The sequence below is a fragment of the Vipera berus genome (genome assembly GCF_964194415.1).
Source record: "Vipera berus genome assembly, chromosome: 3".
In the NCBI taxonomy this organism is placed as follows: domain Eukaryota; kingdom Metazoa; phylum Chordata; class Lepidosauria; order Squamata; family Viperidae; genus Vipera; species Vipera berus.
Window position 1 is genome coordinate 184,056,203 of NC_138204.1, and position 26,643 is coordinate 184,082,845.

At 35.4% G+C, this 26,643-nt stretch overlaps 1 protein-coding gene across 1 annotated transcript; it reads left to right on the forward strand.

Annotated features, from left to right (window-relative positions):
- Positions 1-774: 774 nt before the first annotated feature.
- HNF4G (hepatocyte nuclear factor 4 gamma) lies at positions 775-26,643 on the forward strand (the record flags this gene model as incomplete). The annotated part of the gene is made up of 10 exons (XM_081323505.1): positions 775-889; positions 5,901-6,072; positions 9,087-9,181; positions 18,158-18,264; positions 19,946-20,104; positions 21,449-21,536; positions 22,518-22,670; positions 24,206-24,442; positions 24,884-25,003; positions 26,525-26,643. The coding sequence occupies 10 exons, from the start codon at positions 775-777 to the stop codon at positions 26,641-26,643; spliced, it is 1,365 nt and encodes a 454-aa protein (XP_081179631.1).

Sequence of the window (26,643 nt, forward strand, 5' to 3'; positions counted from 1 at the left end):
GGTTCAAAATACCATGTTAACTATTAATGAGATGCACCAAATCAGTTTTACAGCTCTTTAAGGTGACTGTATTCTACAGAAAGTACTTTGCCAAGTAATGAATTGCTTTACTCTTTTCTGGGTGTTCTAATCTGTTGATAAATTCTCACAGAACATGAAACTGGAATTCTGATTTCAGGCTCTAGTTTTTGATGCATAATGTAACTGCATATTTGTAGAATGGACGCACTAAAACAAGCATACCCATTACTTTTTAAAGAAAATGTTAAAAGATCCTTTTTATCCTAAGTTTGCTGGAGCAAATTAATTTTCCTTTTGAGAGGAAAAGATCTCACACTTCTTTCCTTTCTCTTCTAGGTAAAACATAGAGTAACCATGGGAATAGAAGCATATACAATACATCTCCATGCAAGTAGGACCCATATATTTAAACCATTCACCTTTCCTTTAGTTGTATTGTGAAGCTGCTACTACATATCAAAAATTCTTTGATCAGAGGACTGATCAAAGGCTTATTCCCATGATTTTCCATGTTTTGGCGTCTTACAAACTCTATGATAAACACAGCCTTATGTGGGTAAAGGTGTATAATAAAAGGGAAAGCTAGAAGTAGAATAAGACATGCTGAATTAGTATCATAACTCCACCCATTGTGCTATATTATGTAATGACAGTTAATATTTTGATTATCAGTCACTGAGGCCAAGGGAAAACAAGTGTTGATTGCATTTTCTGTACTGGAGAAACAGACCATTTTCAGATTCATGTACAGTAATGAGAATCTCAGTACCAATTCTGAACATGGATATGGCAAATTACTCTGAAGACTTAGATCCAAGTTATGCTAATTTAGAGTTTGAAACCATACAGGTGTTGTACAATGGCAATGGTGAGTTTGAATTATTGTATTTATGAATGGATAAGGAAGTAAAGGAGATTGGATCAGCCAAATGTTTTACTTTTCATAATTCAGGTCAAGGTTTTTTAAAAAGTATTTTTTGTCAAAATCTTTTTTATTTAGATTTTTTTTCATGAGTAAATGCTTGCTAACAAAATAATACAACTTTGGTTGTTGAAAGGTTTGTAGGATATAACCTATCAATAAACCTTTAATTTGGTGAATTAATCCTATTTATATAATTAATAAGACTTTTATACTTCAGCTTAAATTTTGTGAATTATATTAGATGAATAGGAGAGCTATGTAGGTATTAATGTATAACGAACCTTCTAGGAAATAAGAAAGCAGACATATAGTAAAAATAATTTATTGAAATAATGGGATAAATTTACTTATTATAGGCACCCAAAAACCCTACCAGTATAAGACATCTATCTCATGGATGGAGACAATACTTTCTTAGCATTAGAGACTTTTTACTGAAGATTTAGGTCTGCATAAGTGTTCAAAGTACGGTAATTTGAGCCTAGACATTTTCGCCTTGAATGAGAACTTTGAAGTGATTTAATGCTATCCACAATATTTTCAAGTGTCTTCTCCAACCTAGAATTAAAATATGTCAATACTCTTCCTATCTTCTTTCTTCAAAGCCCAATTTTGCTTCGATAGAATGTCACAGAGAATACCATAGCTTGCATGATTCTGATCACAGCTTTTGACAATCCTTTCCAAGACCTTTATGACTGCTCTGCCAAGTGCTAATTTATGGCTGATTTCTTGGTTGCTTGTTTCTGATAGTTGATTTTAAAAAGTAGAAGGTATCCCCCACTTTGATATCTTCATTGTTAATTCTAAGGCTTGTTTGTTCTAGCTTTTGCCATTAGCTTGATCTTCTTGTTCAATTTTAGTCCCATTTTTCACTTGCTCCTTAACTTTTATTAGCAGAATTTGCAGAATTTTTACCTAGCGAGTTAGTGTCATCAGCATAGTGCAGGTTATTGATGTTTCTTTTTCCAGTATTAAAATCATGCTCATCTTCCAATTCAGCTTCCTTCAGTATATGTTCACCATGTAATTTGAACAACTGAAGGGAGAATATGCAGCTCTTGTCACACTCCTTTGGCAACCTGAGCAAATCTGTTTCACTATGTTCTGTCCAAAATGTGACTTCCTGACCTGTATGTAAGTTTCCTATCAAGATAATGAGATATACTGGAATTGTCATTTTTCTGAGTATGCTCCACAGCTTCTTATTTTTTTCTAAGAGCTCTTTGAAACTATTAAGTTCCTTTTTTGAGGTTTTGATTTTTTTCTTGGCTTTGGCTTCCCTTCTTGGCAGTTTAATATTCAATTTGCTTTCTTCTCTTTCTTCATTTATGGCAATGTCTTATGTCTTTTTAAAGTCTCTTAATGACTTTTTATGCTTTATGTAGTCTGTTAATAACTTTTTAAAGTTAAATCCATAACTTCTGTGGTTCTCTATTAATGAAGTTCAAGATTTCAGAACAATTCCTGATGTTCTCTTTAAAAAATGGTAAGTATACATTCAAGATCATATTGTGAAAATTGATTGGCTTTCTTCTTGAGCTTAACTTGGAACTTACATACGAGCAGTTCATGATCTGTTCCAGTACCTGACCATATCTTTGATGCTATAATTGATTCCTGCCCCTCCTTTTAGCAACAATACAGTCAATTTGATTTCCATGTATTACATCTGGTGATATCCATGTATAAAGGCATATTTATGTTGTTTGGTTGTTGGCTATGTAGAAATCACTGGAGTGGCAGAAATTGAGAAGTCAGTCTCCTGCTTCATTTTGGTTTCCTAAGCTATGCAGTCCAACTACATTTTCCACTTTCATTTTCAAACTTTTGTATTCTAGTCTCCAATCACAAGCAGCACATCTTGGTTGTATGTTTGGTCAATTTAACATTGATCATTAACTTCCTCTTTTTCTGCATCGGTGGTTGGAGCATTTGGAGCTTAAATTTGAATGATTGTCATATTAAAGGGTTGTCCAGAAGTCTAATCAATATTATTTGGCCATTGATTGCTTTGTAGACAAGTAGTGTTCTTGCCATACCCTTTCTAAATATAAAAGCAACTCTGTTTCTTCTTTGTTTTTCACATCTTGAGTAATAGAGTGTGATTTTCTGGCTGAAAATGTCTGATCTCAGTCTGTCTCAATTCACTGATGCCTAAGATATCAATTTGTAGTTGTTTCATTTCATCTTTCACTGTGTTGAGCATTCATGCTTCTTATGTTCCATGATCCTACTTGTAATTCTATCTATGCAGTTTCAGCGTTTCTTTCCCCATATGCCACCATCAGCAACTAGACATTCTGATGCTTTAATCTAGATACATCATAAACACCATTAGTACCCTGATGGATCCTTGTTTCTTCCTCAGTAGCATGTCAAGTGCCATTCAACTGAGAGACCCATCATCTGGTACTATATCATCAGTCATTTTATATTTTCCATTCATATGGTTTTTTCGTTCATATGGTAAAATATAAGAATGGGTTACCATTACCTTCTCCCATGCAGTATAAGTTAATGCTTTTGCCATTGTCGCTAAAGTGATCATCTGCCTCCAGCATCTTTCTTTGTTGGTGTTGCCCAGGGTAGGTCCCTGCACACTTTCTGGGCAGCTTGAATGACCTTTACACCTTGGGTGACCCTTCTGGGAATATATATTCTTGGCATACACACCCAATATTCTTCATGCATTCCTCACATAAGCACACACACACCCTACTATGATGAGGTAGCGCAGCAGGACTTGGGTGGTGGAATTAGTGGCTACTCTGAAAAAATATTCTTATGTCTGTTTAGAATGGATATATTTAACACACTGTACAGTCATACCTCTAGACTGCCAGTCTGCAAACAAGTCATTAATCATGATAAATCTTGGTAATTAGTTGAGATAATTTCTTGCTATTGGATTAGGGTAACTTTTAACTTTAGTTGGACTTGAACTGTCAATGCCTAGATTTATTTTTTCTTTCCAATGCAATCATGACTGAGTCAGATATAAAGGAGATTAGGGATCCGCCGTGATCTGAAAACTTACCTATTTGAACAAGCCGGCCTGGTCTAATGGGTTTGGGGTATTTTAATTAGTAATTTTTAATTATTTATTGTAATGGGCTAGTTTTATTTAATCTTATTTTTAACTTTTGTATATTGTATTTTTATTGTATTTTTATTGCCTTGTACACCGCCCTGAGTCCTTCGGGAGAAGGGCGGTATAGAAATTAAATTAATAATAATAATAATAATAATAATAATAATAATAATAATAATAATAATAATAATAATAATAATAATAATAGTAATAATATACGGCAGCAAGAGGAGACAGAAGAAAGAACAAATGTTTGGCTGAATTATTTTTTTATTCAGCAATGTTTTTTTTTCATACCAGGTTAGTTGGAACTTAAATAGTATTATTGCACTTTTTTAAAGGATAATTCTGTGTTTCAAAATTAAGTAACAAAATGAAAACAGAGAGTTGACCTTTCATTATCATAGTCAATAGTAACAGAGAAAATGTGTTGTGATTATTTTGATGGGTATTTCATGTATATTTGACCTGCTGATTAACCAACTGTGAGAAATTTAAAACAAGAGGTTGGAAAAGTGAACGAAATTGTGGGGAGATTTGGAGAAAAGCAACCCAAGCAATTTACTTTCCATTTGTATTAACAGAGTTTGATTATTTATAAATTATTTTAAACTAAATTTAGTATAAGATCAACATAATGCCAATGTAAGTATTAATACTTACAATGGAAAAAGACAACAAAAGTTTGGAAAATGGACATTGTAATACTTGGAGACAACAGAATAAAAAATAAGCAACTGGAGAAAATACAAAATACAAAGACCTGAAAATAGAAGTAGAATGCCTGTGGCAAAAGAAAGCAAAATTAGTACCAACAGTAATAGGTGTCTTGGGTGCAATCCAAAAACATCTGCAGCACTTTCCTAGACAAACCCAGTGTGTAATCTTTGGGTCCTCCTGAACTGACTTCATGCTCAAGGAGCAAGGGGCACCTGTGGCCAGGAGAGCCTTTGCTTAATTTCAGGTTGTGTGCCACTTACGTCCTTTCCTGGATTGAGAAACTTTCAATCTCTCATGCCCTGGTAATCTCCCAGATGGATTACTGCAATGCACTTTACATGGGGCTACTCTTGAAGATATCTGGAAGCTGCCACTGGTGCAGAATGCAACACTGCAAACGTTTGGAGTGTCTCTAGGATGGCACATTTAACACCTCTGCTTTACAAGTTGCATTGGGTGCCAGTTTGCTTCCACGTCCAATTCAAGGTGTTGGTTATCACCTTTAAAGCCCTCTGAGGGCAAGGGGCCAGTATACTTGAGAAACCGGCTTGACTCAATTACATTTACCCTGTCCCACCAAGACAAACAAGCAGGGCATGCTGCATATCCCATCAGTCAAGGAGTTTCAACTGGCGGGATCTAGGAGAAGGCTCTCTCAGCTGCTGCCCTACCCTATGGAGCATGTTACTTCCAAAGGTGAGGCGAACCCCCACTCTTCTTTCCATTTTTAACAGAAGAGTATTAATACCTGGCTTTGCCAATTAGCATGAAGGTCTAAAAGTATAATGTCCTGGTAATGGCTGGTTCCCTGAGTACACTCTCACTGCCTATTAACCTCCTACTCTTTTTAATCTGATTTATTTTCACTTGTAGATTTTGACTTCTTTTAACTCTATTTTTAAGCTAATATTTTATTCATTATTTATATAGTTTTATTATGCTGTTGTAAACTGCTTAACTACTAAGTTGAGATGGGTGAGATAGAAATTCAATAAATTCAACAAATAAAATAAATGCCAAGAGCTAATTAAAGAGATGATCTGTAAAATCTTCAGGTTGGTAATATTTAACATTTCTGTTACTTCCCTAGTCAGTGCTCAACTTCTAATTATTCCTCCCTTTGTTCCTCCCCATCCCCAGACAGTTGTTCAGCAGAACCTTTCAACATGAACAGTACTGACAATGTGATTGGTGGCATTTGTGCAATATGTGGGGACCGAGCAACTGGCAAGCATTATGGTGCCTCTAGTTGTGATGGATGCAAAGGTTTCTTCCGACGCAGCATACGAAAGAGCCATGTTTACAGCTGCAGGTAGGAGCAATATAACTGTTTAGGACTTCTTATTTCTTTGTGTTATATTGACATATTTCTATTCGACCTTTCTTCCAAATCCAGAATTGAGCATATGGTTTATTTGAAGTTAGGGCACAATACACAGTTGTGCATAAAAGGTGCCAACCTCAGCCCCTGACATCTATAATTAAAAACATCTGAGTTGGGAGCTCCTACAAAAAGAACATAAATTCTTATTTAAAGCCTGAAATTAAATTTGTCACTAAATTTGTCACTAAAAATTGTAAAGCCAAGAGAAGTCCTTTGGAGCCTTTTGGGAAAGATTTCTAGACCTGTTCTGGCTTTCATCAGAATATCTTGAAGTAATTCTAGAAAGTGGGTACAAAAACAATCACATAGCTAGATATTCTATGCCATGACATATCTGATGACAGTATTTGGAGCATGCTACACACAAGGAACCAGAGCCACTCATAAATAGCTGAAGTAAACAATTTTATTGACTTCTCCCTATGTTACAAGAATCTCCTTAGATTTCTTGCCTTCCTGTGGGATGAGAAGGTAAGGCTTCCTAGATCTTGGATGAGGTCAAGCTTTTGCCACTTGCAGCTGCGCAATGTTTCCAAATTAGGTCCTTGCTTGACCCTTCTTTCAAGCCTAGCTGGCGGGTTCCCAACAGAGAATGAAGGGATAGTGTTGCATAGAACATGCAAAGATAAATCAGGTAATCCTATGGTCTGAAGTGTTGAATCTTTAAAGGACAAACTAGCACTTTGAACTAAGCCTCAAAATATGCTGGTTGTTAAACAGGTTTTGACTATTGGTGTAATAAATGTTAATTTATTAAATACATTTCCTCCTTTTCCATTGCAGAGAATGGCTCAAGGACACCCCACATAAAGCACATTGCAGTAACCAAGTCATAAATGTCAAAGTCCAGTTTTTACAGAAAAGCCACAAGTGAAAAAGTAGTCAAAACTGGTAAAAGGCATTGCTAATAAGTGCACATCCAAAAGAAGTATTGACCTAAAGATCACTTTAAAGTTCATTTAGCAAATCATAACATTGTCCAAGATACATTGTATGGATTGTGTTTGGTGCTTACTGAAGGATTTAAAATGTGATTAAACTGGAAAAAAAGATTAGCAAAGACCTTCATGGATGTGTACCATAGATGATACATAGAATTTATGTCTTTAATTTGACACATAGATAGATATACTGAGACCCACAATAGCTGGAAATTGTGAGAATTGTAATGCTGGCACATTTGGGCAAAAACAGATTGGGAAAGGCTGCCAGGTTAGCATTAATATGTTTAGCAAATGCTAGTTTTCCCCTTTTCTGAATTAGATATATGTTCTGTGAACTTTTGTGGCTACAGGGTACCCAAAATTCAAGATCAGGAGAATAGGAGACAAAGATCCTTGATTCCAATAAGATATATGCCTTAAATTAGCTTTACCCAATTTGGGAGCATTGAGATATGTAATTTTCAGTTCTCAACAATAGCTATTCTGAGCTAGTGAATTCTGACAAATGAAATCCAGAAGACGGGAGTGGAGTGGAGAAAGCTTTTTTAAACACTTTGTGTGTTTGACTACATACTATCTAGTTAGTGTTGAAAAAGACACTGATACAGTGAAGTAGCATTAATTTCTGGCTTTCAATCTTTGCTGCATTCTATTTTTTTAATGCAAGAGAAGTTTATAGATTAGCAGAGGAAATTTGAATTACCTTGTCTAACAGAACTTTACAGTGTTAAACCCTATTCTGTTCATTCCCAAGTAACATCAAATGTAGATTTTGATCTCCAGTAATTACTCGCCTAACAGCTTTCACTACTTCCTGTTGCCTTACTGTGAGTCCCTGTTATTTTCATTTTTCCTCAAGTACGACTAGATTTGTACTACAAGTTCCCCCTGGAATTTTGTTTTATCTTTTTCTCCTTTTTTCAGAAAGTTGACTAGGATTGCTCCCGAGGTTAAACAGTACTCCCCCCCCTCCCCACACTATTACTATTGTAGATTCAGGTCTTCTTTTCAAGATGTTTTGTTATCTTGAGATTCTGGCTCAAGTAATCACAACTTGTACGTGGTACTGTGGAAAATGGCGAGTCATTTGCAAACATGTTTTTGGATTTCATTTATGGTGAATCAAGAATTATGTGGCTATTTTCTTAAAACACAGTAGCTCATCTCTTTATACAGTACCACTCCTTGCTCAAATGATGTGCTAATGCTGTTCAGTAGGCAAGTCCCATCTCACTCTCTCTGTAATCAGGATATCTTCCTGTCTCTTTTATTATTTAAAGAAACTGCATTGCTTTTCTCCACTGTTTTTACATGAGTTTTATAACAAAGTCCTGGGATGAAATAATTACGTAGGGACAGGCAGCCTCAGTGCGTTTCAGGCTGGAAATATTTCTTCATTTTGATGAAAGAGTCTCACTGACAGATTAATTCATTAATTTGCTTAAAAGATATATTTATCAATTGCTATTAATAAAGATAAATAGATCTTTTCTGAACAAAGGCTGTATCTCTTACATCCAGATCATGGTACACATAATATGGAGAGATGATGCTTTAATCTTTTGAGTGACTATTTTATAGAAGCATCATTTTGACCACTTTGAAACTGACTGCTAAAGTTGTAAACCTTTATTCTGATCTAACAGGACTCCTTTCTTTTGTTTTTTGATCCTGATCATATTCAACAACAGGAACAGATCAAAGGGAGACCAAAAGAGTTATCCTAAGCATTCTTAAACCAAGGGCAGAAATTATATGCCTTGCTTTCAGTAGATGATGAATAACCTAATGGGATTTTACTTGCCCATCAAAAGGAATTATTCTTGTTAGAAGAATAGCAAAGAGAAATGTTTCAAGTCTGATTAAAGAAAAAAAATACTGGTGAAGGTTGAGAGTCAGACATTGTTTTGACAGTGCCCATTAATTGTTTCACTTGTGCTAATCAGGATCCTCCTGTACTTGTATTCTAATATATTTACCCTTGATTCTGTCCAACAGATTTAGCCGGCAATGTATTGTTGATAAGGACAAGAGAAATCAGTGCAGATACTGTCGCTTAAAAAAGTGCTTTCGTGCTGGGATGAAGAAGGAAGGTAATTAAAAAAAAAGAAATTAGCAGGAAATAAAATATGTAAGAATATGTACTAAATATCTTACCTTGAAAGGAGTCTTTTTAAAAAAAAAAAGTTTAAATATCTTGTGTACATTGCATTGCTATGCAATTTTTGTTAAAAATGCTAAAAATTTGTATGATAATTTCAAACATATCTAAATATATATAGTTCAGTGGTATCATAAAAATGCATTTCCCAAAGCTTTGTGAAAATAAGTGGTAGTGTGGTGGCATCTATTGTGACTTTGTAGATTAAATACTGGATTTAGATAGAAGACTTGAATTAATAGAATCTCAGCAAATAGAATCTCCCTGAGTCCTTCGGGAGAAGGGCGGTATAAAAATTCAATATAATAATAATAATAATAATAATAATAATAATAATAATAATAATAATAATAAAAAAATATCCTTTTAGATGAATTTTTAGATGGCATTTCTTTTGACCTCAGTTTTTTCACATATAAACTGAGAAAAGTAATGATAATGTATCAGAGATGGTATGAATTATGGTATATTATTATTAATATTACTCTTACTTCCTTATAAAACACATTGGTTGTTAATACTTGCATAAATTATGCAAGATCTAAAGAATGATTGATGGAACTAGATGTGAATATTAAAATAGTGCATTGAGAAACTTGCCATATCATAGATGGAAGAGAACTGTGTGGTTTGGTAATACTAGTAGTAAATATTTACTGGATTCTCTTTTTATTTTAGTATGTAGAATTCCAAGTAGGCTTATATAGTTTTAGATCAAAATCTATGACCATAGGTTGGTCACTGGGGTCAGAGGCTTAGTCCTCAGGCTAACAATAATTCTGAGTATCTACTTATGTTTCCCCCTAAAAATGAATGGCTGAATGTATTCTGATGAGGAAAAGTGCACAACAAGGTATTAAAGACGATTCTGTGTAACAGATCTTGCTGTAGACTCAGTGTCTCTTTCCAGATACTGAAAAGATAGAATAGAATAGAATTATCAATAGATAACTGATAACAGTTTGTCCTTCCCTAAGAAAAACAATTCACAGTAGGATGGATGGAAATTTCTTATTTTCTAAAATATAAAAGTAAGAAGTTTCTTCTATCTTTGTTTCATGTCTATATAGACTGGTGTTCTTATAAAAGCATCAGACATTTTGCAGGTCACAGTTTTTCTTTCTTGGGTTCACCTTCTGTCCATACAACATACAACATTACAAGATTACTAGGCATACTAGATTCTCAGCCAAGAATCTGATGATGTCAGGCAGAAAACATCAGGACCACATGTGAAGTTACAATTAAAATGATTTATTACTAATCATGCCTATGCGTAAGAATTTATTCAACTAAGTTTTAGCACTGTCTTGGCATTAGATAAGGGTCAAAGGAATTCAAGAGGAGTTGGACATAGTCCATTTGTGGCTATGTAGAGACTGTAGTCTGATTCTTCTTTTGACTCTGCCCCAAGTTCTGCCACTCCTCTTACAGATGATGCTGTTAGTGTGCCAGGATCTTTAAAGGTTAAGCAAATCTATACACGATCTCTTGATCACCGTATAACTTTTGAAAAATAATAATGACTCCTTCTCTATTTTCACCTAATCTGCAAATATTTCTATAGATTTTTTAAAAAATTCTTCAGTTTTGATATTGAAGAACAATTTAGGTTTAACAATTCATTGCATCCTGAATGTCTCTTTTCTCCAAAAGACGTTCCTTAAAAGTAATTAAGAAGAGCCTCTGAAGTTCAACTGGAAAGACTGACAGGCAGAAAGGCTATTTAATATCATCTGATACCCCCCTCCTTCTCACCAGATTGGAGCAAATAATTAATTCAGCTGCTTTACAGCCAATGGTAAAAATGTTTCATTCAGTCATTCAACTTATAAGGCCACCTCACCCATACAGCAATTCTAGGCAATGAGGCCCTTGAGCCTTAATAGCAGAAGAAGCTAGAAGAGAGGTTTTGAACAACAAACAAGAGGAAACTGGTTCAACGGTTCCCAATTGTAGCCATAAAGCCTGCTTTTCATTAAATAAACAAACAAACAAAATTTTGGGGAAGGAAAAAAGAAATGACTATCCATGCCAGCTGCTCTTTCTATACAAGTCTAAAATTTAACCCCATTAGTAACTGAGTTGAGGAACATTTTGGATAAGAGGAAGCATATACATTTGCATAATAAACAAACACAAATCCCATCTGTTCTGAATTCTGTTTATAAAAGTTACATAGTGGTTTATTTCAAATCCAAATGAAATAGCAATGCCAAAGCCATTAGTAAAGTAAGAATAATAACATTTAAATTTCTTTTTCAATTGCCATTGACATATTCAAAATAAAAATGTTGTCAGCTCAGTTTCAGATTATTCATAGAAAACTGTTTAGTTTACTTATTCTGAGATGGTGCATGAGAGGCAGTGAAAGACAGCAATACTTTATTGCTTAATTCCATATACTGAATCTTATACTTGCTTTTTAAAGATATAACTTCAAGGTCTCACAGTGCCAGATACATATTCAAAATCACTTGCCAAATGCATCTCCTCCAGATATGTTGAATCTTCATTTCCATCATACCCAGCCAGTATACACATTGCTGAAACATCTGGGGAACACTGTGTTGTAGAAAGGCTGAAGTATAGGATTGCAATACTATTGTTGTCATAAAGAAGAATTTCAGATCTGTATAAAAAATAATAATACTGTGATCATCTTCCAAATAGTCTCTTGACCCATTTTTGCAATCTTTATTGTTTATCAGGGTCTGATACTCTACAATGGCTATTTGAGATTTAATCATCCTAAAACTTCAATTATAGAATGCTTTTGATGGTTTCTTGATATTCCCATGACTCTAATGATAATGATAATGATAATAATGATGATGATGATGATGATGATGATGATGATGATGATGATGATGATGATGATGGAAGGGACCTTGGAGGTCATCTAGTCCAACCCCCTGCTAAGGCAGGAAACCCTATACCATTTCAGACAAATGGCTGTCCAGTCTCTTATTAAAAACTTCCAGTGTTGGAGCATTCACCACTTCTGGAGGCAGGTTGTTCCACTGGTTAGTTGTTCTAACTGTCAGGAAGTTTCTCCTTAGTTCTAGGTTGCTTCCCTCCTTGACTAGTTTCCATCCATTGCTTCTTGTCCTGCTTTCAGGTGCTTTGGGGAATAGCTTGGCTCCCTCTTCTTTGTGGCAGCCCTTGAGATATTGGAACACGGCTATCATGTCACCCTTCACCCTTCTCTTCGTTAAACTACACATACCCAATTCCAGCAACCGTTCCCTATATGTTTTAGCCTCCAGTCCCCCAATCATCTTTGTTGCTCTTCTCTGTACTCTTTCTAGAGTCTCAACATCTTTTTTACATCATGGTGACCAAAACTGGATGCAGTATTCCAGGTGTGGCCTTACCAAGGCATTGTAAAGTGGTATTAGTACTTCACTTGATCTTGATTCTATTCCTCTGTTAATGCAGCCTAGCACTGTGTTGGCTTTTTTGGCAGCTGCAGCACACTGCTGGCTCATATTTAAGTGATTGTCTACTAGGACGCCGAGATCCCTCTCACAGTTACTACTATTGAGCAAAGTACCACATATACTATACCGGTGCATTTGATTTTTCCTGCCTAAATGTAGAAGCTTACTTTTTTCACCATTGAATTTCATTTTGTTAGATAGCACCCAGTGTTCGAGTCTGTCCAGATCCTCCTGTATTTTAAGCCTATCTTCTGGAGTATTGGCTATTCCCGCCAGCTTGGTGTCATCTGCAAATTTGATGAGTTCCCCATCTATCCCCTCATCCAAATCGTTAATGAAGATGTTGAAGAGCACTGGGCCCAGAACAGAGCCCTGGGGCACCCCCACTACACACTTCCTTCCATATAGATGCAATTCCATTGAGGACCACATGCTGAGTACGGCCTGTCAGCCAGCTACGAATCCATCTGGTGGTGATGCTATCTAACCCACATTTTTCTATCTTATCAAGTAGTAGGTTGTGATCTACTTTATCAAATGCCTTACTGAAGTCCAAGTAAATTATATCTACAGCATTCCTCTGGTCCACTAATTTTGTCACTTGTCAAAGAATGCAATAAGATTTGTCTGGCATGATCTGTTTTTGACAAACCCATGTGGACTTTTAGTGATGACTTTGTTTGCATCAAGGTGTTCGCTGATTTGTTGTTTGATTATCTTTTCCAGAATCTTCCCAGGTATTGAGGTCAGGCTGATAGGTCTGTAGTTTCCTGGATCTATTTTTTCCCTTTTTTGAAGATGGGAACTACATCAGCTCTCTTCCAGTCCTCTGGTAGTTCCCTAGTGCTCCAGGATCTTTGAAAAATATAGTTCAGTGGTTCTGAGATCACGTCTGCCCATTCCTTGAGAACCTTGGGGTATAATCCATCTAGTCCTGGTGATTTGAACTCGTCTAGGCTGGACAGGTGTTCACTTACCATTTTCTTGCCTATCTTAACTTGCATTTCTATTCTGTTTTTTATGGCACTGGTTTTGGTAGGTTGGACTGTTTTTTTCCTTTGTGTAAAGACAGAGGCAAAAAATGAGTTAAATAGTTCTGCTATCTCCTTGTTGCTTGTCACCTTCTTGCCACTTTCCCCCACTAATGGACTAATCATTTCCTTAACTTTTTTCTTGTTTTTTTTGTTCTTCATCTCTTCCCTCTTCACCTATCACAGTCCTCCCTAGCTGAAGGTTAATTTGGAAACTTGTCTAGGATGTGATGTGAAGAATCATAGAAAACTGAAATAATTTAAGGGAGAAAAAATTACCTGGTCATGAAGAATTGTATCAATGAACCTCTATGCTTACCTTTCATATTCTTCCCAGATTTTCATATTTTAACAGCACTTCATGCTATAATATGATTTCATCAAACACACACATACACATACACACACACACAATAACACTTTCAAGATGAATTATATGCAAGCTAAGTATTTCTGAAAAACTTTCCAGTTTTTTTTAAATTACTTTTTCCTCCCCACATAGCCTCTCTATTTAGCTTGGTAAATCAAAACAGGTGGTGATCTCTCTGGTATAATTTTATATTTAAAGCTTTTAACTGAATTTTGTTGTTCAGGTACTGAGTTAAGGAATGAGAAAGATAGCATTTTTCCAGTTTAAAAAAAACTGGGACATCATTCTTGATTCATTTCTACATGATCATTTATCACTTGGTGTTTATCACTGTGTGACATTTCTTATTATGACCTTAATAAAAGGCCCATCAGAGAATGTCCTTGGCTAAGAATCTTGTGTGTCTTCACCATAAAGTGTGTTCATTCTTCATATAAACTGTGAATACTGTATAGTAAGCTGAACACATTTTTTATTGAAGCATTGACGCTACTTACAACTTTTTGGATGCAGATTGCTTCACTAAATAGATAACTGGAAATACAATCACTGCTCGCACAAAAAGTGATAAGGTTCTGTATGAACTAAAAAAAATACATTGACTGGATCTAAGCTTTTCTGTCCTTGACATGCCCTTATGCATAAACCTCTTTGAGAGGGGAGGAAGGGAACCTTATTTATTCCTTTTAATGGATATCCCTTACTGTAGTTTCAAAGTGACATTCTCTTTTTGTATACTTATATGATTATTGTCTCAAAAATGTTTTTTCAAAAGGCAACTGGGCTGTTTTTTCTTGAGGAATAAGAAAAAATCATTTTGTTTCTCATCCAAGAAACTTCATCAGTTGGTGGGAAGGGAGGGATGGAGGATAGGTACTGACAATTGAGACAGGGTGGAGGGGGGAATGGAAGGATAGGTTCTGACTGGATGGTAGTGGGGGAAATGAACAGATTGTATTTCTTGCAGACAACTGCTCTGTTCGTGCTCTCTTGGTGAGCTCATGTGGCCACTTGGGGGTTTCTCTTTGCCTTCACAGTGTAATTGGTTGTGGAATTTTCTTGGCACTAGGCAAGAGCTGCATTGTAGACTGGAGACAGGTGGTGTTTTAACCCTCCCCCTCTGTTGAGAGAGGGCTGTTTAATGTTAACCTAAATGGCCTCTTTTACACCTTTTGCAAACTAATGACCCTCTCTATCCAAAATGTGGACTTTGCTATTTTCAAAAGAGTGATCTTTGTTTTTCAAATGCAGATTGATAGTTGAATCTTGTCCTGATAGGTTTGGTCTCCTATGTTGTGCCATGCACTTGTGACGTGGTTGTTTTGTTTCGCCAATGTATAGATCTGCACATGTCTCACTGCATTGTATGGCATATATCACATTGCTTGGTTTTTGTCTGGGTGTTTTATCCTTGGGGTGGACGAGCTTCCTGAAATGCTATAATGGAATACAGAATTGCGTGTTGAAGGCCACAGAACAAATTGATCCCACAGGATAAAAAAAGTGACTGAAACTTATGCAAAGTCTTTCTTCTCTTTGCTGTAAAGAATCTAGAATGTCTTCAGGAAAAGGAGTCTGATGGCCCGAGAACTGTAAAGGGGAGAAGGAATGGCCATCTTAGCTGCTTTCTCTTAAGATAAATCCTGCATAATGTTGTAGATACTGAATTTAAATGTCTTAAAAATATTTTAAGAATATCTGAATTTCTTGAAATATTACATGTCATATGTGTTTAGTTAAGCTAGTTTGGGAAATGGTGGAAAGATCTGTCTATCATAAATGGTAAAAGTGGAAAGATTACATTGTGCACTGTATAGGGAAAATGTACCGGTAATCTGTTTCTCAGACTTCTTTCAACTCTTGGCTTTCAATATGCTTTATTCTACCCACAACCATCTAGTATTTCACAATAATTTCTTGTAGTTATATATCAACCCCCTCCTTAATTCAAAAAAGTTAACCAACATACTCTTGATATACTCAGAGATTTTTTTAGTGGGGAACGGCAGCATTTTAGTTTTTTTGTTCTTTATTACAGTATTTCTTTTCTTTGAAAAAAATTGGAATTTCTGCTGCTATTTTTCTTTTGTTTGTGTGTGTGTATGTGTGCACACATGAGGTAGAACACTCTAGAAATACAGATATATTGCTCATGTATCTCGAGTAGTCACATAGAAGATGTATTTCAGCAAGTACAATTTGTCATCACAGGAAATTTTGTCTTCTGTGGCATTATTAAAGGTGAAACAGCTCTCTTTTGCTTGTGTCCAATAGTTCTATATTGGTTATGTAAGGGCCATAATTCCTGTTGTTAAATGTTATAGTAGGTGGAAAAAGAATGTTTGTTGGCTATTTAATATTTCAGTCTATGTTTCAGTGTTCTATTATTTCCGTGCAAATATCTTGAAGCTTTTTGATAAAAAAATATTTACACGAGCCATTTAGACTTTTTTTTCAGGCTTTCAACATTAAACATGGATAATAAACAAGAACCAAAATGAATGTATCAACATTATGATAGTCATACCAAAACAGCTTTAAAATTTGTAATTGAAAACACTGAGAAATCTCCATCAGAGTAAATACTCTTAAATATTGAAAACAAAGAGCTAGGTTAATTTTTTTGGAATAAAAAAGGTAAAAGAGTTGTTGCTGACTATAGGGGGTGGAGCTCATCTGTGTTTCAAGGCCATTGAGCCAGCGTTGTCTGAAGACATTTTCACAGTCATGTGGCCAGCATGAATCATGGAACACTGTTACCTTCCCACTGAAGTGGTACCTATTTATCTACTTGCATTTACATGCTTTCAAACTGCTAGGTTGGCAGGAGCTGGGGCAAGGATGGGAACTCATTCTTTTGTGGGGTGCTCAGGTCTTGAACCTGGGCTGCCAGCTTTCTAGCTGACAAGCCCAGTGTCTTAATTGCTGACCCACTGTGCCATGTTTTATTGGAATATAATTAGGTGCTACAACTAAATTATCTCATGTCCCAACAAGTATATTTCTGTTTGTGTGTGTGTGTGTGTGTGTGTGTCTGTGTCTGTGTCTCTGTGTCTGTGTGTGTCTGTGTGTGTTTAAAAAATTGCTTTCTAAGTGCAGGTTTCTGTGGTTCTCCTCAAGAATTCAAAGTGCTGGGACAGAAAGTGTAAAAGGTATTGGGTGGTGAACATTTTTTTCCCCTCCAGCTTGAAAAGTGTGGATAGAAAATATTTAAACCTATTGTAGGAGAAAATGATCAACTTTAGTGCACAAGTATTGGAAGTTTAAATGACTCTATATAAGTTGTGATATAGTTGACTGCCTCCCCAACAAATTCTACATGTAATTTGCTTCCTTGTATATTACATTCCTCTGAAATCTATCTTTTGGGAAGACATAATTACCTTAAAATATGTTTTTTTAAAATCATCCCCCCCAATAAAATCTATTAACCAGTTGATTAATTAAAAGGGAGTAATTGTTAATTCTGGCACTAATGCACTGTTCAATCACTGTGCCATATTTGTCAACTTATTTCAATTTTCTCTGAATCAGTATGTTTATCCTGCCGTATGAATCATCAGCCAATAAGACAAATTAGCTTTCATTTGTGCGTTTCTGTGAATGTCACCTCAGGCCTGTGTGTGTGTGTGTGTGTGTGTGTGCATGCACGCATGTGCACACACATGCGTGTGTGCCTCTTAATCTTCTAGCAATTATATGGACAAGTCCCTGCAGTTTTCTTGGCATGCACATATATACAGAGGCACACCCTATTTTTTTAAAGCTTGCATTTGCACACACACACGCACACGCACGCGCGTGCACACATATAACACACACACACAAACAGAACACAGCTTCCTCTTTAGATAGTGTTTGTTCTTAGTAGAAATTAGTAATTTAGGAAAAATATATAGATTACTATTGCCAGGTGCCATTCTTCTCCATGGCCAAGTATGGATCCTTAAATTTATATAACTTTGTAATACCAGTTTGAAACATAATTCAATGCAATTGTTTACATGAAACAAAATATGAATAGCTTGTGTTTTCTTGTTCTTCCACTTCTTCTCCTCCTCCAGCTGTTCAAAATGAACGGGACCGAATAAGTACCAGGCGAAGCACCTCTGATGGCAGTGCTCCTCCTTCTATTAATACACTGTTCCAGGCTGAAGTGCTTTCTCGTCAGGTATAGTAATCCACCATCAGTGCCTATTCAATCTCTTGAATACTCTCCGAGACCATTATTTATAGCTATATCTATTCTTTTTGCATTGTAATAACAAAATAAAACAGGAAGGCTCTCTGAAGAGAATTCTAATTTTATTCGGCTTACTTTGTAATAACACTCAATGATTCAGGTGAGAAGGACACCATTATCACCGTCAGGTATAATCTGTAAGAAGTCCTTATGAAATGTTTCTCCAATCACTTGGAGTATGCCTCAAGAAGTCAGAGGAAGGTCAAGGACTGGAAGATCTACTCTAAATATTTTTGCTCTATTGGTGAAAACTATATTACCATAAAAATGATATGATGGAATACGATATACAAAACCATACTATACAATACACAAACATCTTCATATATTGTAGGAAATAAAATACTTCTACTTATGTTTCTTTTTTTCTTATTCTTATTTTTTTTCTTTGCGCCTCAGCCAACAGACATTTATCATGTCTTTCTTCTTAAACAGTTTGTTTTCCTTCAAATTGCTTTAGCTTTGATTCCCAACTCATCAGGTTTTTTTTCCTTCTACTATCTTTTAGCTATTTCTGAACAGTTGTTTCTACTGTACTGCATATGAACAAGATAGGTATCTGTCAGGCCTCCCTAACCAAGAAAGACACACAGATTTATTCTAAGCACTTTCCTTTATTGTTCTATACCTATAGTCAGAAATGTTACCCAATGAAAGTAAATTTCTTGCATCATGAAAGATACATTCTGAGAACCTTTAGGGGAGCTGATTTGACTCTCTTCCTTCCTCCCAACCAAACAATCTAAACTTTGCTGACTCTTATTCCTTTGGATGAACTCCTTTCCCCTTTGGAATCTGGACTACATTTTGTCACAATGTCTTCAGTGCAGCTGCAGGTGCTCTTAGAGACACATAGTCTTCAAAAATCACCCTAAAGCAGGGGTAGGCAACCTTGGCTCTTTTATGACTCATGGACTTCAACTCCCAGAATTCCTGAGCCAGCCAAGGTTGCCTACCCCTGCCCTAAAGGATAACTCTATTGAGACATAATTAATATGTAGGCCTGATATGTGACCTCATTAAGCACTTTTTGTCAGGTGATCGTAATTTTGAACCGCCGATAAACAAATAATTGTAAGTCGAGGACGACCTGTAATTTTCTTTTATGATTAATGGTAATTGTTAACTCTTTTTATTGCATTTGTTTTATTTTATATTTCTGTTTTTATGTGTGCTTTAGAATTGATTGATTGGAGAATTTTATAAATTCATCAAAAAATAGATATAACTTTATTCAACCTTTATCTATACAAGTACAGGATGAAACATTTTATTTTTTTTACATTCTTTCCCCTTAGTTTAATGAATGTTTTATATTATTCTAATTTATTATTTTTAAGTTTCTGTTTAATAATGAACAAGTAATTTAAGATCTAATATATGGAGAATGATATGGAAGCATAGTAAATAATAAATATATGAGCTTTGAATAGAATTTCTGAATCTACTCAGAAATAGAAAGTAAATAAAATAGAATTTCTGAACCCTGAATAATACAGATTTTAACTTATTTTACTGAATTTATATCTACATTTATAAACTGTAACTATTATCAAGACTGGTTTAGCCTTTTGAATCTTTAACCAATTTGAGTCTTTGTGTCACCCAGATTCCTCTTTCAAGTTTAAATGTTGTCACTACTGACATCAGTGATAAGAAAGTTGCGGGTGTTAGCGATATTTGTGAATCTATGAAGCAACAGCTCTTGGTTCTTGTAGAGTGGGCAAAATATATTCCAGCTTTCTGTGAACTACGGCTGGATGACCAGGTATGAAATAATTAAAGCATCTATTTTAGGTACTTTTTCTGTTTGGGGAGAATATCATTCTATGATTTAAAATCAAACTAAGTATCTTTAAGCTGATATTCATACGCTCATGACCTCCCGTTTAGACTACTGCAACGCTCTCCACATGGGGCTGCCCTTGAGGACCACTCGGAGGCTTCAACTGGTGCAGAATGCGGCCGCGCGAGTTGTGATTGGGGTTTCCCGATACTCCCATGTAACAACTCTACTCTGCAAGCTGCATTGGCTTCCAGTTGCCCTTCGGGTGAGATTCAAGATGCTGGTGATGACCTATAAAGCCCTAAATGGCTTGGGTCCGGAATATTTGAGGGAACACCTGCTGCCGGCATCAAGCTCCCTTCGTCCTGTGCGCTCCCACAGGGAGGGCCTTCTCAGGATACCGCCGGTTAAGGAATGCGGGCGGGTTATTCCCAGGGGAAGAGCGTTCTCTGTGGGCATGCCGGCCCTATGGAACCAACTTCCCACGGAACTTAGGACTGCCCCCGACCTTTGCTCATTTCGCCGGGACCTGAAAACTTGGCTCTTCGAGCTGTCTGGCCCATGCTGAGGGGTTTTAATTTTTATTGGGTTTTAGTTTTAAATTTCGGGGACTTGAATTAATTAATTGATTTAACTGATTTTAATTTTTCTATGTTATGCTTTTAATTTTCCCTGTAAACCGCCCTGAGTCCTACGGGAATAGGGCGGTATATAAATTTAATAAAATAAATAAAATATTCATGCAGAACTGGTTATGGAATCTGAGAAAGAAGAATGGTAGGATTAAGCCACAGGGGAATGTCAAGCAGCTTCCAGAATTTCCTGCCATACAGAATGGAGCCAATATGTTTACATAGACATTCAGTAGAAAATCAAGGCAAAATATGATTGCTGAAAAAAAAGGCATGATTTGGAAAATCCACTGTTGCATTGCATGGAAAAGAATCTTTTACATTTTGATAAGAATTTGATAAAAGGAAATTGGGCTACATCCAAGATTTTATGGGCTTCAGGAACTTGTATGAATTTAGCTATTATTAGATCAGCTATCCAGAATTAAGCACGGTGATATCATGAAATATTTAGGTATCAAAAATGTTCATGAAACAAATTATCAGGAAAATGAATTCTTTAAAAGAAAAGATAAATTTTCAATATATTTCTGAACAGAAGCCTCACATCTTCAATGTTTTTTCTGGGAAAGAAGAATAGGAACAGCTATAATTCTGATTATCCTAATTCAGTTTGGATTTCCTTTAATGTTCTGTTTTAATATTTTATGTACATTTTGTACTGATGTTTTATCTGCTGTTTTTTATATCCAAGGTTGCCCTGTTAAGAGCACATGCTGGAGAACATCTGTTGCTTGGAGCAGCAAAAAGGTCTATGGCTTACAAAGACATCATTCTTTTAGGTTAGGTTATATTTATTTTGGTTTTTTTATCAATAAAACCCTATGTTTACTGAAAAGTATGCATAGGACTTCAGTTTGGAGTGCATTTATCCAGAATTGAGGGTTCAAAACAAAACAGGTTTTTCACTAAATCCCGAAGCAGGACTATTTTGCTTAAAAATAGGAATTCTCCTTACTTTTGAAAGTGAATCAGTTTCCTATTGCTACCATATCTTATAACTTTTATTTTGCAGATGAAATTGTTATTGTTGTTGTAATTACTCAAAGGGACTTTTTTCTTGGAGGAAAACACTCAAAATAGTATTGCTTCTGGACCCTTTTGCTTTTGCCACAAGCATGACCTTGAAATGAGGATTTGTTTCTCCTCATGATTGGCAGAAGAAAACATTTTGGCTCATTTCCCAATTCATTGCATATGGTTTGCATAACCTTTGCCTTATTCCTTTTTTCTGCTTTTGGACATATTCCTAGGGGATAAAATGTTCATATGACCAGTTAGACCCTGTTGGTTCATACAGGAGCTCTCCTCCTTTGCACCCAATACTTAACTGAAAGTTGAAATGCTTTTTACCATCAGTAGGTAACATCTTATTCCCAGCTCTGAACTTATAATCACAACCTTCAGCAACTGACCACAGGCAAATGAAACATGCAGGATTTTGTTCTTCAGAGCAGTCAAACAGATGCATTTGAGAAATCTGTGACAGGACATGAATTTGCACAGTATTTGGCCTTTCAGCTGTTCTATATATAAAAGATCTACTTTGTCTTCAAAAACAGACATATTTAGATAAGTACACAATTATGAAGTGAAATGATATTATATTTGTATGGTTATAATTAAGCAGATTATTGGTGAGGGGAAAAACCAATGATGCGTATTTAATTGTTCAAATGTACTGGGGGGATAAATAGTAATTGGCTTTGTAGTTTTAAGCCACAGATACCATTAATAATTTTGACCTGATTTTATTTTTTAAGGTAATGATTTTGTCATCCATCGCAACAGTTCTGAAACTGAGATTAGCAGAGTAGCAAACCGGATCCTGGATGAGCTCATTAAGCCATTTCAGGAAATTCAGATTGATGATAATGAATATGCATGCCTAAAGGCGATTGTATTTTTTGATCCAGGTATACTTCAGAATTTCCTTTCCAAATGTAACAAAAATGGTTGCTTTCTAAATATAAGCAGAGATATTATAGGTCTTTGTGTAACCGGAGCTTGTCATCTAGGTCTTTGTATGATTGAGACTCAAAGGATTTTATTTTAACTTATTTTGAAACATCAGCATGTTGGCTGGGAATTATCTGGACAACATCAGATTTATAATGGATATTTTCGATGTTCAGTGAAACTTTAATCCTTGTGCCTGTTGAGAAATGAAAAGGTTTTATGACAACCCTGCCTTAGGTGTGTCACCAATTCCTAAAGGAAGGACTAACAGAAATAGAAGGCAGCTTTTGAAACTGATGGAGAGCAGGCAATACAATTTTCCCTTAAATGCATAGATGTGATTTCTTAGAGTTTCCTCTCTTGGCTGGCCTTGAAAGTTTATCTGTTGCCAGATTTTTTCTAAGTAACATACTTATTGCCCCTAGCCCTGGATAGTTCAAGAAAAATTCTTTGGATTCAGTGTTCATCCTTCTGATATTCTAGGCAGGTGCAGATGATTTGATTTTTAATTAATTAATTAATATATCACCTTTATTTTTTATAAACAACTCAAGGCAGCACACATATTCAATATTCATTTATTTGTTTCCTATTGTCTGCAGCTTCATTCCAGAAAGTGTCAGAGCTTAATTTTCCACAACAACATGGCTTAATATTTTCTGTGACAGAAATAATACTGAAAATCATAAATTTGGAAAGTGCAAGGTTTTTTTTTTTCTTTGCTCTGTATACTCACATGTTATCCCATTACGGCGAAAGTCCTAACATAAACATTGCTGAGTTTATACAATGTAGTTTTTTAATCAACAGATTCTGTACGTTGCCAGACTAGGATAACTGGGTCTTTTATGCATTGGGTATTTTTTCAGTCATCCCAACTTACCATAAAGGAGGCTGGAAGACTGCCATTTTCTATCTTTTTTTTAATAGAAATAAATTAAGGAAAAAGAAATTGTGATGAAACTGTCAGGGCTGGTACCATCATGAGGTCAAGAGTGGGAGGTCTTTCCCCCCTACTCCTTCCTTTCTGTTTTTTTACAGTTCATCATGAGAATGAGCTACCCCCCCAAAAAAAAAGCAGGTAACAGAATCCGTGGTAGACCCTTTTTTCCTAAGTCTCTTTGAGGCTTTATTTTTTTCTTTTTCAGAATCATTAAATGTATTAATAAACAGCTTACATGATACGGATCACTGGAAGGATTCAGTTTAATTCAAACTGCCTGAGGTTGTTCAAAGCTAAAAATATCCTCATCTGATTAATTGTGCAGGTTAGTTAACTACTTTAGCAAGTTCACATGATGTGCTAACTCCCATCTAATTAAACATAGCATGGTAAAAGCATCTCTGTGCTCCATTTGTAACACTTCTTCACTCTCATCTTCCCAGAGCCAGTAGACTCATTACAGGAGAGTCAATAGGCTAATTCTGAGATTCAGCTAAGTTATCCAGTTATATGTTGCATATTTATGTAACTTTTTTCTGCCATTTGAAGATGCAAAGGGGCTGAGTAACCCGATGAAGATCAGGAACATGAGATTTCAAGTTCAAATGAGTTTGGAGGATTACATCAATGACCACCAATATGACTCTAGAGGTCGCTTTGGAGAACTCCTGTTGCTTCTGCCTACAGTCCAGAGTATCACCTGGCAAATGATTGAGCAAATACAATTTGTAAAACTGTTTGGTATGGTTAAAATTGACAGTTTACTTCAAGAAATGTTGCTTGGAGGTGAGTAAATTGATTAAATTATGCTCACATTTATTATGACTGGAGAAAAATTATAAAAGTTGCTGATCTTCAAGTAAATAATATTGTTCAAGTTTGCCAAAGGTTTGAATCAGTGCAACATGGTTTATATATATAATATGATGGGTTCTAATCTTCGGGTCCAAGTTGTATTTAATCAACAAGTTCATTGTGATTACAGTACATAGACTTAAAATTCCTCTGAGCTTCTAAATTTATGAAGTTCTTTTTCATGAACAGCACTGATCATCTGTGCTTTCATGTTTAGCTAATTGTAAGATTGCAGCTAACATATACTGATTTTTAAGTTTACCTTTGTCTGTATAAATGGGGTGCTAAATTTCTTTTTGATTAGGGAAACATACTTTGGATAGTATCAACCCGTTCACTTTAACAGATACTTATTTGGTGACAATGTTGCAGGTACATTTAATGATGCTACTAATCTCCACCCAATTCATCCTCATCTAGCCCAGGATCCAGTTACTGGGCAAACTCTGCTTATAAGTTCAGTAACAGCTTCTGTTCATACAGAACAGATAGGTAAGTTGATTAACAATTGATCATTTGATTATAAATGTAGTTAGTTAATTAATTACTAAATAATTAAATATTGTTTAAATAATTATGATTAATTAATTAATTAATTGCTCTTACTTTTGACAGTAATCTCAAGGAATTTTCATTCCATAATTCCCCACGTACTCCTGTCATATAGAAGGAAGAAATGATTTTTCTTCAATGCCAGTTGGTCCAGAAATTATACAGAAACAGATCTCTATTTCTGCCAAAATGAAATTTATTTCATCCCCAGCCACCCTCCAAGTTCATTGTTTTGCTGTGAACAGATAATTTTTACTCAGTAATTGCTTTCAACAATAAAAATATGGTAGCCATTTAGTCTATAAACTGTGATTTAAATTATTGCATTCCTATTGTTTTATCATCCAAATTTAATGGAATTTTGGTTTTTTTCCAGTTTTATAAAAGATTAATGTTTTTACATACAGTTTTGGGATTCATCAGGTGATCATTTTCATTCTGTGGGATTTGAAATTCAAAATTTTGTTGTATTTTGATTATCAAATTGATATGAACATAATATTTCAGACAATAAGGCTATACAAAGAAAATGTGGTTCACAATAATTGCAGATTGTTTATAATTAGATGAAAAACAACCATCAGCTGCCATGCCAAATGTAATTTGAACTTTTAATGGAATACAATGAAATTCACAATATATTTGGAAATTTTAAGATTACTGGACTTGACATTACTAATTTTGCAAAAGACAATCCTATTTGGAACAGCATACATTTTACTGTGATACTTCTATTACTCTTACGTCATTAGTATCAGTAGACTCAAGAAAGAGTGAGACAGTGCTATTATTTGGGTCATATCATCAAGATCATTCTCCTCATATATCAACATAGTGTTGCAATCGATGCTGAAACATTGGGCAGTTATGATTACCTCATAACATAGCTACGTAAGATACTGGAACATTACTTAGTGTTATGGATAGACAATCCTTTTAGGCTGAGACTACATTTTTTTACATTATGTATTATGAAGCATGATAGGACCTGAGTTAAAAATAGACAGGTATAACTCTTCTCTTTCTGTCCTTCCCCGTTGCCCCTCTGTTCCTAAAATTCTCACTCTCTTACACATAGAAGAAACCTGAACAAATTTATTTCATAGGAATTTGCCATTGGTCCCAGAATTGCCTGCTTTTCATCCCCATTTTAAGTTCTGGGGCCCTGTTGTGATTGCCATTTGCAAACTATCCAGTTTGCAGGATTACTTTAGGCTTGGTGATTTTCACTAGATGGACCTTTGATTCTTGTAGTATTATTGCAGCTGGCCTAGTGGAATTAGCCAACAGTCAGATTACTTCTTCATTGCTATACCAAATTGTGTGAGTGGTAACAAATAGAGTTTGTGGTTATTTATAATTCAGTTCAGCCAATGCTGGTTATTGCTCCCACACCCACTCCACACTACTAGCACAGCTTTGATTTGATTACTGATAATTTATTTTTAAATTCTTTTCTAGCAACTCCTGAAACTCCACTACCTTCACCTCCACAAGGCTCTGGCCAGGAATACAAGATATCTCCAAACCAAGTTACAGTTATTTCACAGCAATCTCTTCCAAAACAAAAAACATTGTGA